Source organism: Vipera berus (genome assembly GCF_964194415.1).
Source record: "Vipera berus genome assembly, chromosome: 16".
Taxonomy (NCBI): Eukaryota; Metazoa; Chordata; class Lepidosauria; order Squamata; family Viperidae; genus Vipera; species Vipera berus.
Window position 1 is genome coordinate 6760963 of NC_138219.1, and position 27860 is coordinate 6788822.

Here is a 27860-nt window from a genome sequence, read left to right on the forward strand (position 1 = left end):
CTTGGAGACGCCAGCCGCGCCTAGGGCGCACCGCGCGCCCTTGGAACCTCTCCAAGCCGGGGCGCGCGGGAAAGGGGACCCCGGGAACGGGGTGGTGGTGGTGGGGGGTGGAATGGTAGGGTGACAACTGGGTCCCCTCGCCCCCCCTCCCCGCCGCCGTCGAGATCCTGGAAGGCGGCCGCGGAGTTGGGGGCGCAGGAAGGAGCGCCTGGGGGAGCAGCCTTCCTTCTTGGGGTGTTGTGGGGGGGGGCAGCTGGGGGCGCACGCTGCGAGCTGGATGGCAGGAGATGGGGAAGGGAAACTGGCTCCCCCTCCCTCCCTCCCCGCTGCCACAGTAGCAGAAGATATTTTTTTGGGGGGGAGGGGGGGGCAAAGACGCAGGGCGCGGGCATCCCTCGGGACTTCTCTGCCCGTCCCCGGGATGCGGCGGCCGGGAAGGGGAGAGGAGACACACCAGTTGCTTCTTTCTACTACCCCCACCCCCTCCCCGCCACTTCCTAGCTTTGCAAGGTAGGAGTAGAATCCAGAGCCGGGCAAAGACAGGAGCCCCGGCGGCCTGAGACCCCCCCCCCACTCCCCCAACCATCTACCCCAGGCGACCCTTCCCCGTCCCGAGAGACCCAGAGGCTCCAGCTGGCCAGGCCTGGCCGAGTGTTATTTTTCAAAGTGGGGCAAGCCCCGCCCCTTAATGGATGCAAGCCCCGCCTCTCCGCCCAGCTGGAACCGGGGGGAACCCGTGGGGTGTGTGTGTGTGTGGGGGGGGGTTATGTGTGCAGCTGAATCACCAGCCCACCCCCACCGGGATTGGCACGTGGGGGCGGGCTGGTGGTGGGGGGCGCGAGCGAGCAGCCGCGGCGCCTGGAGGCGGCGGCAGGTGGGTGGTGGGAGGGGTGCAGAAGGCTGTTTCGGGGTGTGTGTGTGTGGGGGGGCTGCTTCGCGGCTGAACGCCCCCTCTGCCTTCAGCAGTTGAGCATCCTTACATTAAAGCACTATTAAACTGTACGGTGCGTTTTTGGAAAGGGTGATCGAGGCACGGCTGGCCTTAAGTTTGGGGTGGGGGGGGGTGGGGAGCTGGTGCAAACAGGGGAAGGAGCCTCCCCCACTGGGCAGGGGGTTGAGCCTTAAAAGCAGCACCCCCCCTTTTTTTGGAGGGGGGCTGTCAAGGAGATTGCATATCAAGGGGTGCATATCAAGGAGATTGCCTTATGCCCATTTGGAAAGCTTCCGAGTCTTCTCAGTAGCACCCAAAGGTCCATGTTTTCCAAACTTGGCAACTTTGAGAGGTGTGGACTTGCTGGCTGGGGAATTCTGGGAGTTGCAGTCCACACACCTCCAAAGTTGCCAAGTTTGGAAGGAAAAAAAAAATAGGGACCAGCAGCACACTTAAGGTGGAATGAAGACACTTCCTAATTAAAAGGGATCCATGTGTGAACGCAATACCTTTGCATCTTTGGGTGACCAGGTTAAGTATGGTGTCTGAACCCAGCTGTAGGCTTATGGGATGCATCCTCAGCCTAGAGCCTAACCTCAACCCCTCCCCATTTGCTTCACTTGTCAATCAACACCACAGCCCCCCCCCCCTTTTTTAGGATTTTTCTTTCCGCTCCTTAATTATCATAAATCTGGATCACAGAGCGGTAATTGTGACCCACGTGCCCTTTAAGCCAAGGACGTTTTAAGCAATACTGGTTATCCGCATTTGTCACTTCCAGCTCTCCAAAAAAAATGGAGCCTCCAGAGAGCAGGGCAGTCTACCTGCATGCTCTTGCATGCCGGGGAAAGGTTATTAGCGACAGGACCTTGTTTGGGAGAAGGAATTGCTGAGTGTTTGATAGCGGGTGGATTACAGAACGAAACGGAGTTGGATCCGGATTTAGGATTTTTCTCCTTTCCATTGACTTGACGGAACCATTTAAAAAAAAAACCACTAAATCCCACTTTTGCAAAATCATGAGAAAACTGCAGCCGCTGTAGGATGGGTATTTCATGCACGTGCGTCGGTCTCTTCTCCTTTCTGATTGCCTTTAGCGTGGAGGGATTTTTACTTGAGAGACACCCCCACCCCCCACCCACCCCGGAAGGACAAGGAAACGGTTTTAAAATGGTGGATTAGAGGGCCCGTTTTGTTTTGTTGCTGTTTTTTCAAATTTTAAAAGCACGCGGCACGCCGGGAAGGCAGGCTGTTGATCTGAAAGCCGATTCCTTTGGGATCTCATCTGTGGGGAAAGATTTAAGCAAGGGCTGTCGTGTTTGTGCGTGTGGTTTGAAAAAAGGCCCTTTGGGCTGGTAGTCTCCTGGGCAAGTGTAGGCCCGCTTGACTGCCTGTTGGTTCACCTGTGATTCACCTGCCCGGAAATGGGGTGAAATTGGGTGGAGAGGTGTGACCTGTGTATGATCAAAGGTTTCAGCAATGAGGAGACACTGAGAGGGCCCCAATTGCCCCCTCTGATCCCTTGTGGGGGTGTGCCTGGCTCAACCTACACAAGTGTTTCTCAGTCTCAGCAACTTTTAAAACGGGTGGATTTCAATTCCCAGAATTCCTCAGCCACATGTCTTTTAAGTGGGCTGGATGGGGAATTCTGGGGGTTGAAGTCCAGTCATCTTTAAAGCACGTTAGGAACTTCTGGGCACTAAAGTCCACCCCTCTTAAAGGATGTTGGCTGGGGAATTCTGGGAGTGGAAGCCCACCCATCTTAAACCATGCTGCTTAGGGAATTCTGGGAGTTGAAGCCCACCCACCTTAAAGTGTGCTGGCTGGGGAATTCTGGGAGTTGATGTCCACACAGCTTAAAATTGCGGAGTTGAGAAACAGGGCCTCCCACGCACTACCAATTAGTGCGACCGTGCCTGTTTTAGTTCAGAACATTAAATGAATCTAATAAATGAGTGGAGTGGGTCAGAGGGTTGCGCTAAGCTGGAAAAAGATGGTCCGATGCAGTTAACATTTTTAAACATTATGTTGAAGCTAAGGATTATAGGGAAAAAAAACTAGTAAGGGCCCCAGATGGCTGAAATAGAGCCTGTATAATAAATTTAGTCCGCTGAAGCCAAAATGCCAACATTGGGCACTGAGGTAGCCTCTGAATTCAGTGAAGTTGACTAATTCATTAACTAACGTGACCCTAAAGACTGAGAATTTGCTGGGATTCTTTAGGACACCAAATGTATATATTATTTTAAGTTGATTTACGAAACTGACAGGCCGCTCTGATCAGTATTCACTAGGAGTGGCGTGAATATCAGGGGCATAACACTGTTATTATTTGTGGCGGTTGTTACTGTTATTTTAGCAGCCAATCCATTCTTTTGGTTGTTTTTTTTTTGCAAGAGGCTTGTGCTAGCTCTTGTTGATAAAGTGATCTTTATCACTTGTTTGTAAAATACGATTAATGATCATAACTATGATTCATGTTCTATGACCTATCACTTTGTTGTTTATATGTACACTGAGAGCTTATCCACCAGAGACAAATTCCTTGTGTGTCCAATCACACTTGGCCAATAAAGAATATTTATTTTCTATTCTATTCTATTCTATTCTATTCTATTCCATTCCATTCCATTCCATTCTATATTTCCTTATTCTATTCTATTCTATTCTATTCTATTCTATTCTATTCCATTCCATTCCATTCCATTCCATTCCATTCTATATTTCCTTATTCTATTCTATTCTATTCTATTCTATTCTATTCTATTCTATTCTATTCTATTCTATTCTATTCTAATTTCCTTATTCTATTCTATTCTATTCTATTCTATTCTATTCTATTCTATTCTATTCTATTCTTTTCCTTATTCTATTCTATTCTATTCTATTCTATTCTATTCTATTCTATTCTAATTTCCTTATTCTATTCTATTCTATTTCTATTCTATTCTATTCTATTCTATTCTATTCTATTCCATTCCATTCCATTCCATTCCATTCCATTCCATTCCATTCTATATTTCCTTATTCTATTCTATTCTATTCTATTCTATTCTATTCTATTCTATTCTATTCTATTCTATTCTATTCTATTCTATTCTATTCTATTATTTTCCTTATTCTATTCTATTCTATTCTATTCTATTCTATTCTATTCTATTCTAATTTCCTTATTCTATTCTATTCTATTTCTATTCTATTCTATTCTATTCTATTCTATTCTATTCTATTCTATTCTATTCTATTCTATTCTATTCTATTCTATTCTATTCTATTCTATTCTATTCTATTCTATTCTATTCTATTCTATTCTATTCTATTCTATTCTATTCTATTCTATTATTTTCCTTATTCTATTCTATTCTATTCTATTCTATTCTATTCTATTCTATTCTATTCTATTCTAATTTCCTTATTCTATTCTATTCTATTCTATTCTATTCTATTCTATTCTATTCTATTCTATTCTATTCTTTTCCTTATTCTATTCTATTCTATTCTATTCTATTCTATTCTATTCTATTCTATTCATATCCTTATTCTATTCTATTCCTTATTATTTTTTCTATTGTGTTTATCTTAAGTAACTGTTTTCATGATGTTTTTAAGGAAACATTGCTTCCCTTATTTTTGAAGGCTATTTCCCCTGCTTTGGCCCTCCTCTCCTCTGTAAAAAAAATGTTGCTTTTTAAAAAAGAAACGGATAGTTTGGTTTTGCAATTCTCTTGAAGGCATCTTTTCAATGCATCCAAGCAAACCCTCGTGCACGGGGGACAAACAGAGATAACTGTGCCTTTAAATCATTTCAATTCCCCCCTCCCTCTGCTCTCCTCAGAAGCCTGGAACAGCTTTGAGGACTTCATTTTTCTCCTCATTGTCTCTAGAACGATCCAATCATTTTTTCCCCCCTTCTTTTTGTTGGAACTGCTACTCGGAACAGCCCCGGACTGAAAAAGAAGCCGGGTCCAAATAACATTTGCCAAGATTCTAGTCCTCAAACACAAGCGGGGAGTTTCAGAGCTGATCGCGCCCTGAAAATAGGAGAGGGTTGGGTTACATGACCTCTGTGTGTCCTTTCAGGTTTAGGATTTTGTACGTGGAATACAATTTAGATTTAAATCTCGGGCTGGGATGAAAAGTTCTTTTAACGGCAGAATAACCCCGTGCATTTTTTTTTTATTTTGTCTCCCTTTCCCCGATTAGCAAATTTAACCGGGCACGATGAGGAGAAGGTGGGGATGGAAAATTTTGAATTGCTCAAAGTCCTGGGCACCGGAGGTGAGTGGAAACCATGTTTTTTACAAGGCTTTTAGCAAGCATTCCTCTCCGTCCCTCTCTCTTTCTGCTTCTTCGCTCTGCCTAATGACAGAGACAGCGTGGTTTTTTTGTTTTTAACAAAACAAACATTAAGAATCTTGAAATTGCAGCTATTTTCCCCTCTGATTCAGGGGGAGGGAGAGAAACGTAGAGCTTGGAAGGAAAGCTGCAAAAGTGAAAGCTAGGCCGTCCTCGAAAGTGAGCCTCAAATTTCCGTCACTAAGCGAGACATTTGTCACGTGAATTTCGCCCCGTTTTAACGATCCTCCTTGCCACAGTTGTGAACTGAATCACTGCTTTTTGTCAAGCTAGCAACACGGTTGTTAAGCGAATCTTGGCTGGTCAGACGGTCGCTAAAGGGGATCCCGTCACCCCAGGGAGACACTGGAGCATTTCACTCTGGATCCGGGATGTGCTAAACTGCCCGGGGGGGGGGCAGGAATTAAATTTGAAAGGGGGCCTAGTTATTAAAAAGAGGTTCCGTCTTATCCTTTTCAAAGTTCGCCTTTTCGGCAAAATATTTCAAATATGCCCCGCCCAAATCTCATTAATCAAGAGCATACAGGGAGTCCTCGACTTACGGCCACGATTGAGTCAAACAGGCCCCTTGCCAAGTGAGACAGCGGCTGAGTTTTGCCCTGTTTTATGACCTTTTTTCCCCACTGCCCTTAAGTTAATAACCCAGTTGTTAAATGAATCTGGCTTCCCCATTGTTGCAAAAACGGACCCCGTGACCCTGGGATACTGCGACCGTCATAAATAACGAGCCAGTCGCCAAGCGTCTGAATGTTGATCACGTGACCCTGGGGGGGTGCTGCAACGGTCGCGAGTGTGAAAAACGGTGCCGTTGTACAACTTCAGCCACGAAACGAACGGTCGTAAATTGAGGACTGCCTTTCAATCCGGCCTCCTTCTTGCTCTCCTCCTGCGCTTCAGCCTACGGGAAGGTGTTCCTGGTCCGTAAACTGACCGGCCACGACGCCAGCAAGCTTTACGCCATGAAAGTGCTCCGGAAAGCGGCTATCGTCGCTAAAGCCAAGACGGCCGAACACACGCGGACCGAGCGGACGGTCCTGGAACACGTGCGCCAGTCGCCTTTCCTGGTGACGCTGCATTACGCCTTCCAGACGGACTCCAAGCTCCATCTGATTCTGGGTAGGGAGGGAGAACTGGAAGGCGAGACGAGAGGGGATGCTGGCTAGTCCTGTGGGGTTCAACCTGAGTCTCTTTGCCGTCCCCCTTCCCCTTCCTTCGCAGACTACGTGAGCGGAGGCGAGTTGTTCACCCACTTGTACCAACGGGACCACTTCTCGGAGGAGGAAGTACGCTTTTACAGCGGGGAGATCATTCTGGCCCTCGAACACCTGCACAAGGTAAGGGTTGGTTTAGGCATTTATTCAATCTCTCGGGCTGCCCGTCTGCCCGGCACTGAAGGACGGAGCTAGATGAAAACTCCTGTTTCTTCACGGTGAAAGCCACGGGGTGCGTTGGCCACAAGCTTGGGCTGGACCCTGGGAGCTAGAGGGAAAGCAAGAGGGCCTCTGAGGCAGTGCAAAAGGCACAGGGGGAGAGTCAGCTCGGCTGTGTTCCCTCTGCAAGGTTTCACCAAGACTGAGGATTTAAACCTGGTGGTACAAGTGAATGTAGCCACCCTCGTTTCCTGTAGTTATTTTTGCATTGCTTTGATTCATCTGGGCGGCGCGGTGGCTCCATGGGTTAAGACCCTGGGCTTGTGGGCTGGAAAGCCGGCAGCCCAGGTTCGAGTCCCGAGGGCTCAACCACGGGTGAGCTCCTGTCCTCAGCTCAGCTCCTGCCAACCTAGCAGTTCGAAAGTAGGCAAATGCGAGTAGATAAATAGGCAGCCCTTCGGTGGGAAGCTGTTGGCGCTCCGTGGCGTCGCGCTGGCCATCTGACTGTGGAGAATGTCTACCGACAGCGCTGGCTCGACGGCCTTGAAACGGAGACGAGCAGCGCCCCCTAGAGTCGGCAACGACACCCACAGAGTAAAAGCCGCAGGGGTTCATTTGCCTTCACCTCGATCCGTGGATAGGGAAGGCTCCCTCGGATGAAGTTCCTGCTGCAAGTTAAGAATATCGTTGCAAGCAATCCTCGACTTGACGACCATTGTTTTAGTGACTGTTTGACGTGACGACAGTCATACAATTAGGAGAGTGGCCGGGTCCCGGGATCAAGTGATGCCCCGCTGTGACCTTCCAAGCTGGCTTCTGACAAGCAAAGTGGATGGGGGAAGCCGGCGGGTGATTCATTGAACAACCTCCGTCAGAAAAAAAAAGCTCGTAAAATCGGTGCAGTCACGGGGTGCCTTATACAGCGACTGCCCTGCTTAACGATGAATTTACTGGTTCTTGTGTTCGTAAGCCAAAATAGGCTACGGGGCGGGCTTGTCAGATTATCGTGGCTTGTTGGCACAAGGGCCAAAGAGGTCCTTTTCTCGTTCTCAGCTCGGCATCATTTATCGGGATGTGAAGCTGGAAAATATCTTGCTGGACAGCGAGGGTCACGTGGTGCTGACCGATTTCGGCCTGAGCAAGGAATTTGTGACGGAGGATGTGAGTTCGCTTTGTCGGAAAAGCTCGCGTCTTCCCCTAACAGCGTCCAGGATTGTCTGGTTCGTGGGATTAGGGTTTAGATAGAAATGGGGAGGGAGTTGAGTCTTTGTGGAGGCGGCCAGAATGGCTTGGAGAATCAGCTCCAGCGACCAGCTTTTGCCAACAATTTAGAACCGGGGTCTTCCAACCTTGGCCCTTTTATGACTTGTGGACTTCAACCTCCGTTCATTCCGCCGGGACCTGAAGACCTGGCTCTTTGAGCTCTCTGGCCCAGGCTGAGAATTTTAATTTTAGTTTTAATTTTAATTTTAACTGGGGTTTTACTTATGCAGGGACGAATATAATTTTTTTTAATCTGTTTTTAACTTTTGTATTTTTGTTTTTAATCACCCTGTAAACCGCCCTGAGTCCTTTGGGAAAGGGCGGTATATAAATGTAATAAAATAAATAAAATAAATAAACTCCCAGAATTCCTCAGCCAGGCACGCTGTCCACAAGTCCCAAAAAGGCCAAGGTTTGAAGACCCTTGATGTAGATGTGTGGACTAGCAGGCGGAGAATTCTGGGAGTTGGTGTGTAGCCATCTGAAAGGTATTTAAAGTGGGCGGGCTTTTTTTTAGTGGGGATAGGCCCTAAGGCACGTAGAGCCCTCTCTGTGGGCACGCGCGCTGTCAACTCAGTCCTAGGCCTTCAGCTGGGTTTTATAAAATCTCTTCACGCCTCCGCCAGCGTGTGCAAATTTTTTTTTTAAAAAAAATGGCGATGTCCATTTTGCTCTCTTGAGTTCATGGTGACCTAACCCTAAGTGGAATTTTCCTCCAATGGGATTTCCCCATGTTTTTTACCAGGAAACGTAGATAGGGCAGCCTAGAAAAGTCAGTGCCCTCCTCACCACAGCCAAGCACTCCGAGTTTGTTGGCAACGTCCATTTTGCTCTATGAGTTCACGGTGACCTAACCTTTCTTTCTTTCTTTCCCTCCTTCCCTTTCTCCCTCCCTCCCTCCCTCCCTTTTTCTTTCCCCTTGCCACAGAAAGAACGGACCTTCTCGTTTTGCGGCACCATCGAATACATGGCTCCCGAGATTGTACGCAGCAAAAGCGGACACGGCAAGGTGAGACAGTTGGGGGAAAAAAAAATTCTCTGCGGCAAGCCAGAGCCCTGAAAGCAGGTTTCTCAAGTATGGGGGGGGGAAAGAAGGAGGCGGCCTTAACTGTCTGCGCTGAAGCTTTCGATAAAATCAGCGTGGCAAAAGGAAAGCTTTTTCTAGCGGAGGGGGAGACATCTTAGTGGGAGAAAGAGGAGGAAAGCAGAGGGAGTGAAGTATAAGTAGTCCTCGATTTAGGTCCAAAAACTGGGACCAGCATTTCCATTGCTAAGGCAGGCAGTTGTTAAGCAAAACGTCCCGATTTTGTGACCTTGTTGCCAACGACTTTTAAGCAAATCATCAGAGTTAATTTAACCGCGCAATCGTTCAGCGAAACCAGATTCCTTTTTCAATGGACTTCTGAGTGTCGGAAGTCTGCAGGAAAGGTCACCAAAGGGAAGGGAAGCTGCAACCGTGGTAATGCGCCGGTGCCCAAATTTTCATCACACGATCTCGTGTGCCCCCTTTTTTCAGTGCTGCTGTTGGAACTTCGACCAGTCATTAAACAGTCATAAGTCGAGGACTACCTCTATTATACTGGTTTCAGTCCCATGTTGCCATTTTTTTCCCCCCTTGCAGTCTGTGGACTGGTGGAGTTTGGGAATCCTGGTCTTTGAGCTCCTGACCGGAGCTTCTCCTTTCACCCTGGAAGGGGAGAAGAACTCGCAAGCGGAGGTGTCCAGGTGAGGTGGGAGAAAGAATGGGGAGAAAATATATATGTATATGTATATGTATATATGTATGTGTACAGTATATATATGTGTATATGTGTGCCTTGTTCACCGCCCTGAGTCCTTCGGGAGAAGGGCGGTATATAAATAAAATTATTATTATTATTATTATTATTATTATTATTATTATTATTATTATTATTATTATTATTATTATTATTATTATTGTGTGTGTATCCCCCCCCAAGAATCAAGCTATTAAAAGGAGTAATTTCCTGACCGTGGGAAGAGTTAGTCAGTGGAATGACTGGCCACTGGAAGTTGAGAATGCTCCCAACGCTGGAGGTTTTTAAGAAGAGATTGGTCAGCCCTTGGTCTGAAAGCATCTCCTGCTTGAATGGGGGCTTCGACATTATCTGAGTTTTTCCCACTTGCTTCCAAACTTCCAGGCGGATCCTGAAGTGCAGCCCGCCATTCCCGTCGCTCATCGGCCCCGAGGCTCGCGACCTGCTACAGAAGCTCCTGTGCAAAGACCCCAAGAAACGCTTGGGGTCCGGCCCGACGGGAGCCCAGGAGATTAAAGAGCACCCCTTTTTCAGGGTAAAGTTTGCAAGCCTGCCGAGACTTTGAGCCAAGTTCATTCCTGGCCAGCCTTTCACTCCGGATTCCTTTTCCGGAGAATTGTGCAACACACAGATCAGGACAACCGATTGCCATTACACAACGCCTGGCTTTATTGCGAGTGTTGTTGTTTTTTGTAAAAAGAAAAAGGTGCCGGAACTCACACATGTCATACAACCCACTTTGCCTACCCTACAAGGTTCCATCCAAAAAAAGGTGTCGGAACTCTGTTCTGAGCGTTCTATGACCAAAACCCCCCCCAGTTTTTGTTCAGAGCAGGGATCTTTAAACACAGTGACTTTTTAAGATGCGTGGACTTCAGGTCCCAGAATTCTCTAGCCAAGACCCTGGGAGTTGAAGTCCAACCCTCTTCAACCATGACGGCTGAGGAATTCTTGGGAGTTGAAGCCGACCCCTCTTAAAGCATGGCTGGCTGGGGGATTCTGGGAGTTGAATTCCACATAATTTTGCCAAAGTTGAGAAACTCTGAGCTGGTTTGTCTCTGACGTTTAGTTATATCATGTCGCCAATATTTTCCCCCCCCTCCAGGGCCTGGACTGGATTGAATTAGCAGCGCGCCGGGTGAGGCCGCCGTTTAAACCCCTCATTCGCCACGAGTTGGACGTGCGAAACTTTGCTGAAGAATTCACCACCTTGGACCCCATCTACTCTCCGGCTGGGACCCCTCCCAGCTTAGACCGTGTCTTCCAGGTGCGTCCCCCACATGCCGTATTCCCACAGGTATTGCAGGTGACAACCTCGTTTTATGATTTTATTTTTAAAAAAAAACAAACCACACATCAACACTTGCCGAGGTAAGGCTTAGGGCAGAACTGCCTCATAACGAACAATGGGTTTGTTTTAACCGCTGCAGCATTCAGATGTACGACCACCGGGTTCGCTTAATAACCGCCGCAAAAAGGGTCGTAAAACTGGGCGAGTCACGACACTGTAATAGGCAGGAGCCATTATCGTCGTAACTCGACGACTGCCTGAAATTGGAAGGTGTGTGTGTGTTAATTGCAGACAAACGTGGGCAGAAAGATTTTAATATTCGCAGTAGTCTGTTGAGCTTGAACTACATTTCCCACGGCGCCTGTTCCGGGTGTGGGACCTTGGGACTATTAGCCTGATATTTCCCCTAACCCTTAAAAGTTCATTTCGCCAAGAATGTTATTACCAAGAGAACATTATCGCCAGGATGAACTGTTGGTAGCGTGTTCATATCAGGCTAATAGTCCCAGGTCCCACTCCCAGGACAGGCGCCCTGGGAAACGTAGTTCAAGGTAATAAAATTAAAATTAATCGGTCAAAATGGTCATTTTCGCTAATTTAGGTTTCTCCACATACTCAAACTTCCTGGGCAAGGGGCTGCAAATAATTGGAACAAGGGGTATTTAAGTGAACAAGGAAGCTGCAGGGAGAAGAATAAAGATCAGAGAGACTTTGAAAAGATCTTTCTGAGTTGCAAAAAAAAAAAAAGCCAGAAAAAATTGCGGTTTTTTGCTTAGAAACCAGATAGAGCTTTTCTTTCACGATCTGAATTGTTTCAGGAAGTGTCTTGCACAAACTTCCTCCTTTGCCAAAGACGGCGGAACGAGAATAAAAGTGGGTTTTGTCTTTGTTTTTTTTTTCCATCTTTGAGGACTAGATTTTTATTTTTGTTATATATTTTTTTGCTTGCTTGCCTTTTTGGCTACAAGTTTCAGCACGCTCCTTCAAACTTCCTGCTTTTCCTTAGCGGGTGGCCAGCAACAGCGTGGGCTCTCTTGCAAAGCTGGGCTGAAATTTCAGGGGTCCTCTGGGTGAAATGACAGCCCGAGAATTGGGGTTCCCTTCATAGTTCAAAAAGAGAGGCTTGGTTGTTCACCTTCGATGTGCAAATGCCAAGAGGGGCAAGTCCTCGACTTACAAGCATTTATTTAGCAACCGTTGCAATGGGGAGTGAAAAAAAGTGACTTACGACGGGCTGACGACTGTTGAATCGTTCTTGGGGTCACAGGAACAAAATTCAGGTGCTCGATTCACCCAACAAATTTTGATTCCGCCGATGAAAGGCGAGTGGGTCAGAAAAATAAATCTGGTTATTGGAAGAGATATGTCCTGATGTCAACGTACCTTGGGGCTCTGCTTGCTGATCTGTGCAAATCCAAGTACAGAATAACAAGAGTGGGGAGGGACCTCGGAGGTCTTCTAGTCCAACCCCCTGCTCAGGCAAGAAAGCCTACACCGTTACAGACAAATGGTTGTCCAGTTTCTTCTTGAAAACGTCAAGTGATGAGGGAGGGAGGGAGGGAGGGAGGAAGGAAGGAAGGAAAAAAGAATAGCTGAATAATAGAACAGCAGAGTTGGAAGGGACCCCTGGAGGTCTTCTAGTCCAACCCCCTGCTCAGGCAGGAGACCCTATACCATTTCAGACAAATGGCTGTCCAATCTCTTCTTAAAAACCTCCAGTGATGCAGCACCCACAACTTCTGGTGGCAAGCTGTTCCACTGGTTCATTGTCCTCCCTGTCAGGAATTTCATCCTTAGTTCCAGGTTGCTTCTCTCCTTGATGAGTTTCCACGCATTGTTGCTTCTTGTCCTGCCTTCAGGTCCTTCGGAGAATAGCTTGACCCCCTCTTCTTTGGGGCAGCCCCTCAAATATTGGAAGAAGGGGCTCATATTCCCCCCGCCCCCCAATTCTTCTCTTTTCCCACAACTGTTTGATGCATTTCTCTCTCTCTTTTTTTTTCCCCCCCAAAAGGGATATTCCTTCATTGCCCCGTCAATCCTCTTTAATCGTAACGCTGTGACTGCCGACGTACTGGAGGCAGCGCTGGACGGGGAACGTCCCGGAAGCTCTGCGGTGGCCCAAAGTGCTATGATGAAGGTAGGGAATTGTTCTCGGAAGCCGTAGAGGAACGGGGCAAATCCCACGATAGAAATCCTGGCTTGCAACCCAGAAGGCTTGGTTCACACGACTCGCTTCAACTCTGCTAATCAGATCGTTTGGGCGTTGTAGAAAGGGCTTGTGCCTACTGTGGTGTAAAAGTAAAAAGCTGCGGTTGCAATGTTGTCATCTTTCCACTGTGCTCGTCGGAAGCTGCTGCCTTTTTTTCTTTTCTTTTCCCTCTTTGCACGATTTCCCCCCCCTCCCTCTCCTCCTAGTTTTCTGATAAGTTTTTAAATTCCTCTTCGTGTTTTATATTCTGATAAATCCTCAAAGCAAAACAAGAGTGTCCAGTTGCCTCGTGAAAAATGCACCTTTGGAATTCAGGTCACTCAGAAGCCCGATGAAGTGATTGTCCTTGCAATACTAAGAGCGAGAATCAACATTCTCACTCATTAACTCTCTCTCTCTCTCTCTCTCTCTCTCTCTCTCTCTCTCTCTCAGGATTCTTCGTTCTTCCAAAAATATGAGATGGATCTGGTGGAGGACCCCTTGGGTGAAGGAAGCTTCTCTGTCTGTCGCCGTTGCCGACATCGACAAAACGGGACGGAATTTGCGGTCAAAATCATCAGCAAAAGGTAGCCATTTTTATTTATTCCCTTGCTCCAAACGACTTTGGCAGGAGGGTCTTCCAACCTGGCCCTTTTAGGACTTGTGGACTTCAACTCCCAGAATTCCTCAGCCGGGCACGCCTGGCTGAGGAATTCTGGGAGTTGAAGTCCAGAAGTCATCAAAGGGCCAAGTTGGAAGGCCCCCTGGACTTTGGAGTCGTACGCATCCAGAAATGTTCTTTTTTATTTTATCGCTTTTTATTCTATGTTATTATTTTGGGTTCTTTTTAATGCCGAGTCCATCTCTGATTCCTGAGCCAGAAACTCCTGGGTCAGATGCAGCACACAAAATGCCCCAGCCAGGCTGTGAGCAGGGGCATTTATACACACGGCCCCAGCCAATCAGGAGGGACCGATGGAAGCAGCCAATCAGAAATGCCTTCTAACGCTCCGCCTTTTAAAGGGAGAAAGGCCCTAACTGGAAAGCCTGCAACAGCTGACATTCTTCTATACTGCTAAGGGCTCAAGAAAAATCTTGAGCCAGATTTAAGTGGGTGGCCTGGGCTGTTAATATCAGCCAGCAAGGAAAAATCCATTTTCAATCCTCTTGCTCCTCTGCGTTAGTGAGAACATGACACACAGCATGGGAAGACCGAGAAAACTTTTTCGCTCCTGATTGGGCTTGTGTTTAAGAATTTTCCCTTTGGCCGTGAAGGTCAGGTCAGCTGTGTCGCTAAGCTACTGTCAAGGATGAAACTTGGGCAACCTCCGTTTCAACTTGCCTTAAATTATGGGGGGGGGGGGAAGTGTTACTTTGAAGTGGGTAGATGGAGAAACGAAACTACTTCGATTCAGCTGAAGACCGCGAGAGCCTGAAGCCTTGTCAAGGACATCAGAACAGGTGTGGATTTGAAGCGGACGCTTCCCGTAAAGAAGTGAAATTATCGTTTAAGTCTATGAACTGTGGAACCTCAGAGCTAGTTTCGCTTCGACATAACCAAGCAGTGTATTCAATAAACAGTAAGGTTTTCGGAAACGGAATGAACCTGGAGTTTTATTTGGATTCTCGGGCTGGATGTTGATAGCTACCTTAAGAGGCTGTCGCGAGGTTAGAACTGGCGCTGCGGGGAAAACGGAGGGAGGAACGGCGGGCTGGATTGCAAAGGCAATGAAATGAAAAGAAGGATTTCATAGTTGTGGAATTGGCATCTTTCTCCTCCTTTTTTCCGGTTCAGGATGGAAGTGAACACCCAGCGAGAGGTGGCGGCTTTGCAGATCTGCGAAACCCACCCGAACATCGTGAAGCTTCACGATATTCATCACGACCAGGTGAGGAATCTAATTCTCCAAGAGGAAGCGTCTCGAGAAACCCAGCCTGGTTAAGGATGAAAGGGTTGGATCCCAAGATTGGAGAGACACCGCCCCCCCAATTCAAGTCCAACCTCAGAGCTGGAAGTTGGTTAGGGGACTCTGCAGCTAGCCTCTTGGTCCAAGACTAGCCTACCTCACAGGGGCAAGAAAACTAGGAAAATATATTATTCTTAGTAGATGGTTCGTCACAATTTATCCGATATACAGGATACCTTGGTACTCATCATTAATTGGTTCTGGAAGGCACGAGGAGTACCCAAAAACGAGAAATACCTCCCAAAAAAAATTCCCATAAGGAATAAGGTAGTGAGTCACAAGCCGACCCCGACAAGTACTAGCTTGTGCGTTGAGTACCAAACCAACGATGAGTACCGGGGACAACAAAAAGTTGTGTCTAGATGCATCGAGTGCCAAATTGGATGAGTTTCAAAGCAGCTGAGTGCCAAGGTACCACTGGATGCCCTTTTTGTCCTCCTCCACAGTATCACACCTACCTGGTGATGGAACTGCTGAGGGGAGGGGAGCTCCTGGACCGAATCAAGAAGAAGCAACACTTCAGCGAGTCGGAAGCCAGCCAGATCATGCGCAGCCTGGTTTCCGCCGTCAGCTTCATGCACGACTCGGGTGTGGTGCACCGGGACCTGAAGCCCGAGGTACTAGGAAAAGGGGAAGGCTGGGTTCCCAGCGAGGCAGCTCGGTTTGAGGGCCCAAAGTTGCATTTATACGAGTCGGGCCACTTTGGGAATCAACCGAGGGGTTTGTTTTTTTCCCTGAGCGTGTCGCGAAGCGAGCTTCTTGGGATTAATACGTGGTGCGTTGTTTTGTGCAGTCCGATCAAAGGAGGGGAAATTCAGTCGCAGGGTGGTGCGAATGTGCCTCGTCTGAAACTCTCTTGCGAACGCCCTGTTTCCGTGTTCACATTTACGACTCTCGCGCCATCCCCTGGTCACGGGACCGCAGTTCAGGCACATGACCATCAAAGCAACCGGCGGCGGCATCCTGCGGTTGTTATGATCACGATTTGGGACCTTCCCAGCCACTTTCTGGCGGGAAACCCTCCAGTGGGGGAAGCTGGATTTGCTTAATGACCGTGTGACTTGCTGCTGACCATGTGGTTCGCTTAACAACTGTGGCAAAAATTGTTATGAAACCAGGCCCGGACAGGTGGTATCCAACTTACGACTGCCTCAAATTTAACGATGGAAATTCCGATCCCAATTATGGTCCTAAGTCAAGGACTCCCTGGCTGCTGTGGTGATGTGCTTGGCTTGCTCAGGGGCACTTGGCCTACTGGGATGACCCTTCACGAGTCAGTCCTTTGCGCGTCATGGACCGCCACCGACTGTGCCCCGAATCGGTTAACCAGCTCGCAGCGCACGACGTTAGACCCACAGGGCAAGCCAGAAATGGGGAAACGAAAAGAGGGCTTCCCTAATTTTGTCCTCAAGGATTAACAATAATTCGCTGGGACTTTACTCCTAGAATATTCTATACGCAGACGAGACAGAGGGCGCCCCCGTGAAGGTGATCGACTTCGGCTTTGCCCGCCTCTGCCCTCAAAACTCACAGCCCATGCAGACTCCATGCTTCACCCTCCAGTACGCGGCCCCCGAGCTTTTGCAGGACGGCGGCTACGATGAATCTTGCGATCTCTGGAGCCTGGGGGTGATCTTGGTAAGCCAGCCGAGGTCCAAAGGACAAGGGGACTGTCCTTCAACTAAGCCGATGGGCCGGGTTTGTGTACGATGTATAGCAGAGGTCCCCAACCTTTTGGGCACCAGGAACCGCTTCTGTGGAGAGAGGTTTTTCCACAGACCGGAGGGTATGTGGTTTGGTGTGCTGCCTGCATCCCGCGGATGGAGCTTTGCTTTTTTGCGCGGACCAGTTGCTGGCATGCCGCGGCCCGGTACCGGTCCACGGACCTGGGGTTGGGGACCCCTGGTATATAAGTATAAAGTATTGAGGTGTGGCTTTTTTTTGCAATCAAGAAGTATGGGAGTTTAAAACCCATCATTCGTCCAGCCAGCAAGGCCACGCCGTTTCCCAATTCGTGGGAACTGAAATCCAGCAGAGTTGGATAGCTCCTGGATCGTTTTGGGTGTGTGTGTGTGTGTGTGTGTGTGTGATTTTACTTTGCAGTTGTATATGTCATTTGATTTTCTGGTTAAGATTCAGACCTGCTTGTAACTATAGATACAAATGGGTGGTTTTGAAAAAAAAAAGGAGAGTAAGAAGCCAGATTCTAACAATTACTTATTAACAATCTCCCAACTGTTAAGATTCCTTCTGCTGTCGGGAGAACTGGAGGCGGGGAGGTGTGTTATCTGGTGCAAATTTGGGAGTTCGGTTAGACAAAGAGCGCCTTGGATTTTGTAATTAACGGGAGAGAACATTTGTAGGGTTGAACGGTGGGGTGCTTGGTGCTCCCCGAGCTAGGGGTTGTTGTTTTTTTGCAGACGTTTCATGACCCAACTAGGTAACATCATCAGTATTAAAAGATTGTGAGAGCCGACCCCGCTGCCTTCTAGCACTGATGGTGTTACCTAGCTGGGTCGTGAAATGTCTGCAAGGAAACCACCAAGCTCGGAGAGCCCCATGGACCCCCACAGTCCTGCTCCTCCTCCTCTTCCTCCCATTCTTCTCCTTCTCCATTCTGCAATTCCCCCCTCCCTTCTAGCACTGATGATGTTACCTAGTTGGCCCATGAAACGTCTGCAAGGAAACCACCAAGCTCAGAGAGCACCAAGCACCCCACAGTCCTCTTCCTCCATCTCCATTTTGCAATCCCCCCCCCCCATTCTAGCACTGAAGATGTTCCCTAGTTGGGTCATGAAACATCTCCAAGAAAACAACCAAGCTCAGAGAGCCCCATGGACCCCACAGGCTTTGCTAATTGTTTGGGGGCGTGGAGGGGAAACCAGGGGTTCAGGACACTCCGAGGGCTGAAGGGCCCCATTCAGCCAAAGCAGAAAATCCCTTTATTATTTATTAAACTTATATACCCGCCCTTCTCCCGTAGGACCCAGGGCGGTTCACAAGGCAATTAAAACAACATTACAATACAAAAATTTAATAACAATTAAAATAGATTAAATTTTCCTTAATTAAAATCTAAAAGCCCTATGACTCTGATTAAAAACCCAATTACAATAAGTTAAAAAATTAAAAAATTCCTCAGTCCTGGCCGGAAAGCTCAAAGAGCCAGGTCTTCAGGTCCCGGCGGAACGAACGAAAATCAGGGGCAGTCCTAAGCTCTACGGGTAACTGGTTTCAGAGGGCAGGCGTGCCTACAGAGAAGGCCCTCCCCCTGGGTGTTGCCCGCCGGCAATCCTTTGCCGGCGGCACCCTGAGAAGGCCCTCCCTGTGGGAGCGCACAGGACGAAGGGAACTTGATGCCGGCAGCAGGTGTTCCCTCAAATATCCCGGACCCTCGCCATTTAGGGCTTTATAGGTCATCACCAGCACCTTGAATCTCACCCGGAGGGCAACCGGAAGCCAATGCAGCTCGTGGAGTAGAGATGTTAAATGGGAGTATCGGGAAGCCCCCATCACAACTCGCACGGCTGCATTCTGCACCAGTTGAAGCCTCCGAGTGGTCCTCAAGGGCAGCCCCATGTAGAGAGCATTGCAGTAGTCTAACCGGGAGGTCACGAGCCACCACCCTTCCAGGTAGGACAGGCTGCAAGCCACGCACGCGCGGGGAGAGGGGGGGGGAAGAGAGCGAGATATTGCTGTGGTCCCTTCGGCTCATTTTTTTTTCTCTTTCTTCTCGTCCTTCCAGTACACCATGCTGTCTGGCCAGGTCCCCTTCCACAGTAGCCTGGAAGGCAGCGCAGCCAGCCACGCCGCGGACATCATGCACAAAATCAAGGAAGGACAGTTCTCCCTAGAGAGCGAAGCTTGGAGGAACGTGTCTGAAGAAGCCAAGGAGCTGGTTCGAGGTGATGGGGATGGACAGCTGGGCTGGGAAAGGGCAGATCTTTCAGGGGAGACGTCAGCGGAGATGCTCAGTCACCCAGATCCTGGTTATCTGAAAGATGCTTTTTTCAAGAGGCCAACTGGACTTTTTTTTTCTCTCTGAAGATGTTTCGCTTCTCATCCCAGAAGCTTCTTCAGCTCTGACTGGGATGGTGAGGAATGGAAAGATTTGTACTCCTTGCAAACAGCTGGTCATTTGCATACCTTTAGAGAGCCGTTGAAGCCACTTGGAGGTTTACCTCTGTCCTCAAGAGTCACTTGAACGGTGCAAATGGGTGTGGAACACAATCCTTTCAGCAGTTCCAAGAAGGCTCCACACCCATTTGCAACCACTCAGGTGACCCCCGAGGACACAGAGAAACCTCCGAGTGGCCTCAAGGGCTGTCTAAAAGGATGCAAATGACCAGCTGTCTGCAAGGAGTATAAATCCTTCCATTTTCCCCACCCTCCGGTCAAAGCTGGAGAAGCTTCTGGGATGAGAAGCGAAACGTCTTCAAAGGAGAAAAACAAGAAAAGTCCAGTTGCCTCCTGGGGAAAAAAGCGCCTTTGGGACTTCCGGGGGAAAGCAAGGTGTTTTGATTGTGTGTCCTCTGGCTGTGTTCACATGACACGCTTAGCTTGGATTGCCTTGGCCTAACCCCCTATGCCAGGGGTAGGCCACCTTGGCTCTTTTATGACTCGTGGACTTCAACTCCCAGAATTCCTGAGCCAGCATGGCTCAGCTTGGAAACCTCTCCGTTTCCCCTCAGCATGGCTGGCTGAGGAATTCTGGGAGTTGAAGTCCACGAGTCATCAAAGAGCCGAGGTTGCCTACCCCTGCCCTATGCTAACCTCGGTTAAGGGTTGGATGCTTCGGCGCACACTGGGCCAACCGCGGTGGGTGAGCGCCTGATGGAAAGTGTGGTGCAGCTGTAGAAAATGGGTTAAACCAGAGTCAGCAATGTTGTGCAAAACCAGCCTTTGGGTTTGCGGAAAACCCCTCAAATCACACGGCGAAGGAGGAAGCAGATGTTTCGCCAGCTGGGCCGTTTCTGCATTTAAGAAGCAACGTTTTCCCAACTTTCTTTCTTTGCACAACCCAAAGGAGGGCTGCCACCTCCAAGACCGGTGTGACCTCCAGTTATTTGGGATCAGGTTTAGGAAGACAGGTGGCTTTGAACCCTGACGATCCCAAGCTTCTCGTTACATTTTAGGGGTCTGGAGGGTAAAGCATACAAAGAACGGTTGCAGGAATTGGGGATCTGTAGTTTAATAAAAAGAAGGACTAGGGGTGACATGATAACAGTCTTTCAATATTTAAGGGGCAGTCCCAAAGGAGAGGGGAGGGGGTTCATCTTATTTCCCAAAGCATCAGATGGAAGCAACAGATGGAAACTGATCAAGGAGAGAAGCAACCCAGAATTGAGGAGGAATTTCCTGACAGTGAGAACAATTAAGCAGTGGAACGGCTTGCCTCCAGAAATTGTGGATGCTCCAACACTGGAGGAATTTTAAGAAAAATTAAAATTGAAAGAGCGGATTAGCAAATAAATAAATAAATAAATCAGATATATAAACGGGAAGACTGGAAGAACAAGATCAAGAACGCAATTAAAAGCATCTTTTACCAGATATTAAATTAAATTGGTTGCATTTCATACAGTTGAGAGAAAGGGATAAAAATGGAAGAAAAACCCGAGGCGAAAGTTAAAAGACAGTTAACCAAATTTGAAATGACGACCTGTAATAAAATTGGGGGTGGGGGGAGTGGGGGGGGAGGGAAAGGCACAGTCGAGAGGGTGGGGTTTTTTTTTGTGTGTGTGTGTGGTTAAATCTCGTCTTCCCGTCTCTGGCCAGGTCTTCTCACGGTGGACCCTGCCAAGCGGCTGAAAATGTCCAACTTACGCTACAACGAGTGGCTCCAGGATGGCAGCGCGCTCTCGTCCACCCCGCTGATGACGCCGGACATCCTGGAGAGCTCCGGGCCCGCTGTGCGAACGGGCGTGAACGTCACGTTTATGGTGAGAGAGCCCCTTTTGAGCTTGGGAAATTCGTTTTTGTTGTTGTTTGTTTGCCCCCAGAGGGGACGGACGGGATGACGTGGGAAAGGATAACCCTATGAAAAGACTGGAGACTCACTTGCCTGAAATGGTACTGGGTCTCCTGCTTGAGCAGGGTTGGGCTGGAAGACCTCCGAGGTCCCTTCCAACTGTTATTCTACTCTCTTTTTTTTCCTTCCCTTCCTTCCTCCTTCCCTCCTGTCTTCCTTCCTGCCTGCCTGCCTTCCTTCCTTCCCTCCCTCCCATCTATCTTCCTTCTTTCTTTCCCTCCCTCCCTCCCGTCTTCCTTCCTTTCTTCTTTCCCATCTTCCTTCCTTCCTTCCTTCCTTCCTTCCTTCCTTCCTTCCTTCCTTCCTCCCTCTCTCTCTCATCACTGGAAGTTTTCAAGAAGAGATTGGACAACCATTTGCCTGAAATGGCGTGGGGGTCTCCTGCTTCAGGAGAATCCCTCCGAGGTCCCTCCCACTTCTATTCCGATTCGGATTCCTTCTTTTGATTTAAAAATCAAATCAAATCTCCGTTTCTCTCTCTCTCTCTCGTCTAGGCCTTTAACAAGGGGAAGCGCGAAGGGTTCTTCCTGAAAAGCGTGGAAAACGCCCCTCTGGCCAAACGGCGCAAGCTCAAGATGTCCAGCACCGGTGCCGAGGCTCGCCGTAGCAGCAGCAGCAGCTCCTCCTCCTCCTCCTCTTCGGGGTCCACATCCCGACCCCCCAAAGCCAAGATCCCCACCATTCGCCACGACCCTCCCTCGTAGCAGCCGGGGGGGAGGGGGCCCGCGAGCACTGAAGCGCTGGATGGGAAAGGGGTATTTATTGTCTCATGTTGCTGTTCGGGGAGCATCGGGGAGCCCGGCTCCCACTCCCCCACCCCGTAATTCCACCCCATCCCACCCACCCACCATGACGTGATACCTTCATTTAGAATGAGGCGGCGGGAGGGGCGGGCGGGGGAGTTGCAGTTGAAAGTGGCTCTGTCGGAAAAGCCAGGGAAAAACCCAGGGCTGTTAGGCAGAGATTTGGGGTGCGGATCCTGGGGGAGGGGGGGGCGGCTCTGGAGGGTTGATGGCTGGAAGGGCTCCTCACATTTCCAGGCTGAATAGATTGCACCACAAGGGCAAAAGCCAGGGAGATTTTGCTCGTCCGGTCGTGTTAATGTGTGGAGCGTCGCAGTTTTAAGTTCCTAACTCCTGCCAACTTGCCTAACCGCTTTTCTGCATGTGGGGAGTGGGGTGGGGGTCTGCTGGACCCCTTTCTCCAGGTCTCGACGGGGCAGGGAGAGCCGAAGAAGGCTGTCGCAGAGACAGGCTGCAGATTTCCAAACGGCCAGCAGAGGGCAGTGGTCCTCCCGGCCCTCCCTCTAGTGGTGAACTGCATTTTTGCAATCCGCACCTGACAAGAATTATTTTAGCTAATCACCGATGGGTGGGGAAGAGGGTTGTTTTTTTTTTATTCACGATGGAGCGCATTTTATTTTTATTTTTATGGTAAACTGTAATAGGAAGGGATTTGCTCATTCTGAGGCCAAAACTGTATTCTGGGGAAGAAGGGAGAATAGGTTCTCCGATGGAATACTGTTTTACAGGTTGTCCTCGACTTACAACCCTTCGTTTAGTGACCGAAGTTACAACGGCACTCCCCAGGGTCACGTGATTGATTTAGACGCTTGGCAAGTGACTCCTATTTATGACAGTCGCAGTGTCCCGGGGTCACGTGATCCCCTTTTGCGACCTTCTGGGGAAGCCGGATCCACTTAACAACCGTGTTGCTGACTTAACAACTGTCGTGATTCCCTTAACTGTGGCCAGAAAGGTTGTTAAACAGGGCAAAATTCACTTCACAGACGTCTCGCTTGGCAAACAGAAATTTGGGGCTCAATTGTGGCCGTAAGTCGAGGACCACCTGTATTTTGCTTTTTTGATCCCCGTAACTCCTGTGTCTGAATGCAGAAATTTAATGGCAATGTTTGACGTTTCAAGATATGTTTGGGCTCAGCCGTCACGCTAAGCCATTCCAATTATGATTTAGGGTTAGTTTGCATGTCGCACTAAGGCACTAACCAACCAAGTTACATGAGAGGTTGGCACAATGCTTACATCTGGGGCTGCAGCTTCTTGAAATCTTTTATTTAAAAACACAGGAGCAAAATGTGATTTTTTTTAAACAGGTAAAACTCTAAATTTCATTCTGAGAAAGATGGTAGGGTTTAAGGCAGGGGTGGGCAACCTGGGCTCTTTTATGACTCGTGGACTTCAACTCCCAGAATTCCTGAGCCAGCCATGCTGAGGGGAAAGGGAGAGGTTTCAAGCTGAGCCATGTTGGCTGAGGAATTCTGGGAGTTGAAGTCCACAAGTCATAAAGGGGACCCAGTTTGAAGACCCCTGGTGTGTGTGTGTGTGTGTGTGTGTGTGTGTGTGTGTGTGTGTGTGTGTGTATGTGTGTGTGTGTGTGTATCTTGGCGTATTCAGGTCTTTTCCCGTGTAGGATTGAGGGTGTCTTGGAGACGTTTCGACGAGGTCCCACTCGTCATCTCGTGAAGATGACGAGTGGGACCTCGTCAAAACGTCTCCAAGACACCCTCAATCCTACACGGGAAAAATCCCGAATACGCCAAGACCTACATACCTATACCCGTGAAAATCTATGAACACACACACACACATATATATATAAGAAACCAAAAAAGAATAAGATGCATCCAATCTCTTTCTGTGTCCGAGAAAGAAGCCAAATAGGAAATATGTTGGGAAAATTGTTATTTTTTTGCGTGGGGGAATAGAGCAAGAGTCTTTTAAATGGCACCCCCCCCTTAAATCACAGAATTGAATCTTGGGAGATTTGACCTCTCTTGAGTTTAAGAGATGGAAGGGGGGGCTGTTTTAGGACCCGGTCAGACCTATTTTTCTGGGTGAACCTGTTAAGCTCAGGAAGTTTGGGGGTGGGGGTGAAAGGGAAAGTATATTTTTAAGAAAGCGAGAGTAATTCCTGTCGTGTCTGTTTAAATATATACATTGAAGGCAAGCATGGGAGTGAGTGAGTGTGCAAGATGGCGTCTTTCACATTAGAATTTGTGTGTGTGCAAGAGAGGACAGAAGCTTGCTTTTTCTCCCAGCAGTAGGAGATAGGGGGGAAAAACGTTGAAATATAAAACAGGAAAAAAAAAGCATCACATCATTAAATAGAATTCTGTCCACCGGCTTGCTTACAGAGATATAGATTTTTATTTAAACCCTTATTTATAGGAAGAAACACATTTTTTTAAAAAAAGAATACCCCGCTGAATTCTACTCAGCTTCTGCTTTAATTGAATTGAATCAAAGACGTTGAATTCTTAAGAAGTGGATTATCACCAGCATTTAAAGTTTTATTAAATTCAGGAGGGGGCTCTCTTTAAGCCCCTCGCCAACTCCGGCTACGAAACTCTAATCTTCCTGGAGCAGTATTAATTGCCATTATTTTTTTTTAATTACCTATTGCTTAAGCTACTACAGGGTAAAAAAAAAAGTTGAGTTTGAATTTTTATCCCCTGCAAACGTGCTATGTCTTGGTGTCCCGAAGAGAAATTTATTGCACAGATTTTTGGAAACTTGATATATGCTGCCTAAGCGTTTTGAGGACGATGTATTTTGTGTAGGGAAAAAAAAACCCACGGGGCTTTTCAGGAAAGTCAGGACTGTAAGTTGCTGAATGTCTGGCTGGGAATTTGACAAGGTTATTATTTTTATTATTATCATTATTATTATTATTTTAAGAATGGGAGGCAGCACACGTTAAGGAATATTTTGATCCGAAACGATTGAAGAGGTAGATGGATGATTGTTAAGGGGGGGGATGAATGAGAGCGCACGTTCTTTTCCATTCTTGAATCGGAGGCAAAAAATTAGAATTGCACAAAGAGCATTACGTAAAGGAGAAAACGGGGGGGGGGGGAGAGTCATATAGACACTTTAAAGGGAAGTGCAATTAGGAACATATTGCGATACGGGGACCTAGGAAGGAAGTGGAGAAAGCAGTGGCCTGCAAGGGGAAAAATGAGAACGGGTTCAGCTTCATCACAGGCTGCCTGCTTTAATCGGCATTAAACCAGGAAGGTTTATTGCTACTGAAACCATTTGGGGTTACCTTAAAATCAGCACCTGCCACCGTTTAAAACTGATCGCGTTTAGACCAGGGGTAGGCAACCTCGGCTCTTTTATGACTCGTGGACTTCAACTCCCAGAATTCCTGGGCCAGCTGGCTCAGGAATTCTGGGAGTTGAAGTCCATGAGTCATAAAAGAGCCGAGGTTACCTACCCCTGGTTTAGACTGTAATGGGATAACGACCAGGGCCCCGTTAGAGAGGAAAAAACTTCAGCCCAGGACAATTTGTGTTTCTCCTTCTGGCTGGTGCCGAGGATAAGAAAGGGCAGATCGCTAGATCGGCGTTTCTCGCCCTTTTAAGGCGGGTGGGACTTCAATTCCCAGAATTCCCCAAGGCAAGGTTGGGTTGGCGCTTGCCAGCTGGGGAAATCCTGGGTGTCGAAGCCTACCCGTCTTAAAGCTAGCAAGGGTGAAAAATAATTACTCTAGGACAGGGGCTTCTCAACTTTTGCTTCTCCACGGACCTCCCCTTTAAATATCTTCGGTGGCCACGGACTCCCAAGACTTAAGATATAAATCGTAAGATTTCTTCAAGCCTTTTGTGCCCCCATCCCAGGCCCAGGGGTCAGTGGACCACAGGTTGAGAACCGCTGCTCTGGACCGATAATCTAGAACTTTCCTACTTCTCCCACGTGACGTGGGGCAAATGTCTTTCTCCAAAGATGGAACTGAGATTTCCTCAAAACACTCCCAGATATTTTGTGCCGGTCCAAGGCTTTTAAATCAAACTATCTGGCAGTGGAAGAAGAGTGCCGTCCATTTTTCTCATGAAAAAAAATAATAATAATCCACGCTTGACTTCACCGTCCAGGGAGGAATTCTTGAGCCCGGGGCTCGCTTAAGCCATCTTTTAACCCGCATCGTGTGAACCGGACACGTTGTGTCGTGCGCAAGAGTTTGGAAGAAATGCGGGCAAACTTAACAAGGCCTCTTCTGCGCCCTTATTTTTTTTTTAATTTAAAGGGGGGGGAAAACAAATCTCTTTTCCCCCTTGGGAAGCGATGGCATGCTAACGTCACCCCCATTTCTAAACCTGTTCCAAATACAGGTAGTCCTCGACTTACAGCAATCCGTTTAAGGACCGTTCCAAGATATAACGGCACTGCAAAAAAAAAAAGTGTCCTTCAGTGACAATCTTTGTAGCGTCCCCAGGGGGGGCGGGCGTGTGTGCGTGCGAGCGAATCAAAATTCAGACGCTCGTGACCGTTGCTGCGCGATCCCCTTTTTGCGACCTTTCGACAAAGCCAATTCGACGGGGAAGGCCAGGTTGGCTTAACCACCAGGTTTATTAACTTAGCACCTGCAGCGGTTCACAGAAGGACTGTGGGGGGAAAAAAAAAGGAAGGTCGTAAAACGGAGCGAAAACCCGCCGAACTCTTGTCTCGCTTAGCCACAGAAATTTGGTCGTAAATCGAGGACTAGCTGTGAGTACCAATGTTCCTTCTCAGCGATTTAACCGGCTGCTCCCCCTCCTTCAGTATTTTTGCACTTGGCAGCTGTTTCCCGGAGGGAGGGGGAGTTAAGAGGCTCCTCTTTCCACGGGGCGAGGGATATCCGTGTGCGCGCGTGTCTGTATGTACGTGTGTATGTCTTTCACTGCCATATGCCCTCCACTATGTGCCAAGGAGGAGACGAGCGAGTGGAGGGGGGGGGGCGGTCCTTTTAACATCCTTCTTTTCAAGTAGCACAAGAGGCCAAGAACTACCCGCCGGGGTGGCATCCCGGGCCCATGCAACCAAACCACCTGTATTTTTTATTTGGAAATAAAAAAATAAATAATTGCCTCTGAAGCCAGATCGCTCTTTCTCGGATTCCTTTGTCTGCAGGGAGGGGAAAAAAAATGGTTTCATACGAAGGCACAAAGCGTCGGCCGGGTTTGGCCCGATGGTACAAATTCGGAAGTGTTCAGCTGGACGGGGTTTACGTGGGGGTCCTTGGTGCCCTCCGAGCGTGGTGGTGATGGTGGGGTTTTTTTTTCTTTGCAGACGTTTCGTTACCCAACTAGGTCACCTCATCAAGGCTGCAAGGGAGTGGGGATTGCTTTCATTTTATAGGCATTCGCGCGGTTGGGTTCCTTGGCGGCTGGGCCTTCTCGCACCTTTCTCCCATTTGTGCAGGTAGGCACAATTTCTCAAGCGTCGGAGGCCCGTGTGTGGTACCGATGGAAGAGGAGGCGTGTAGCTCTGGGCTGAAGTGAGGCCATAAAAGGAGAGCAAGCCTCATTCCGTCCTAGCACTGATGACGCTACCTAGTTGGGTAATGAAAAGGTCTGCAAGAAAGCCAGCAAGCCAAAAGAGCACCCAGGAGCCCACAGTTCAACCCAAAGCTACAAATATTCTCTTCCATCAGTTCCACAGTGTGTGTGTGTGTGTGTGTGTGTGTGTATCAAACGTGTCCAAATAAAACTGGAATCTCAAAAAGGTCATTCTTTCATGCTCCTGTGGGTACAGTCCGCTAGTCAGTATCTTCTCTGGAAATTTAGAGGGGTAGTGAAATACACTAAATCTAGCTTTGGAGTCTTCCCGATGCTGAAATCTACAAATTTATTTATCCCCTTTGAATTTTCTTTGGATGGAATCCCAAAGCTTCACTAACTGTA

The 27860-nt window shown here is 48.3% G+C and overlaps 1 protein-coding gene across 3 annotated transcripts in view; it reads left to right on the forward strand.

Moving 5' to 3' along the window:
* Positions 1 to 27840, forward strand: part of RPS6KA4 (ribosomal protein S6 kinase A4) — a 28542-nt gene extending 702 nt beyond the window's left edge. The window contains exons 2-18 of one of the 3 annotated variants that reach the window (XM_081340936.1): positions 5135 to 5209; positions 6185 to 6403; positions 6506 to 6621; positions 7711 to 7818; positions 8849 to 8929; positions 9542 to 9645; positions 10083 to 10233; positions 10804 to 10995; positions 13001 to 13126; positions 13631 to 13764; positions 14973 to 15066; positions 15591 to 15761; positions 16591 to 16782; positions 18890 to 19049; positions 20923 to 21086; positions 21670 to 21930; positions 27379 to 27840. In XM_081340936.1, coding sequence (XP_081197062.1) covers positions 5135 to 5209; positions 6185 to 6403; positions 6506 to 6621; positions 7711 to 7818; positions 8849 to 8929; positions 9542 to 9645; positions 10083 to 10233; positions 10804 to 10995; positions 13001 to 13126; positions 13631 to 13764; positions 14973 to 15066; positions 15591 to 15761; positions 16591 to 16782; positions 18890 to 19049; positions 20923 to 21086; positions 21670 to 21879 — 2297 coding nt within the window. In that variant the 3' untranslated portion in view covers positions 21880 to 21930; positions 27379 to 27840. Of the gene's footprint in view, positions 1 to 5134; positions 5210 to 6184; positions 6404 to 6505; positions 6622 to 7710; positions 7819 to 8848; positions 8930 to 9541; positions 9646 to 10082; positions 10234 to 10803; positions 10996 to 13000; positions 13127 to 13630; positions 13765 to 14972; positions 15067 to 15590; positions 15762 to 16590; positions 16783 to 18889; positions 19050 to 20922; positions 21087 to 21669; positions 23568 to 27246 lie in introns of those variants that run through there. The other 2 variants (XM_081340937.1, XM_081340935.1) reach the window with 2 other exon arrangements.
* The last annotated feature ends 20 nt before the right edge of the window (positions 27841 to 27860 follow it).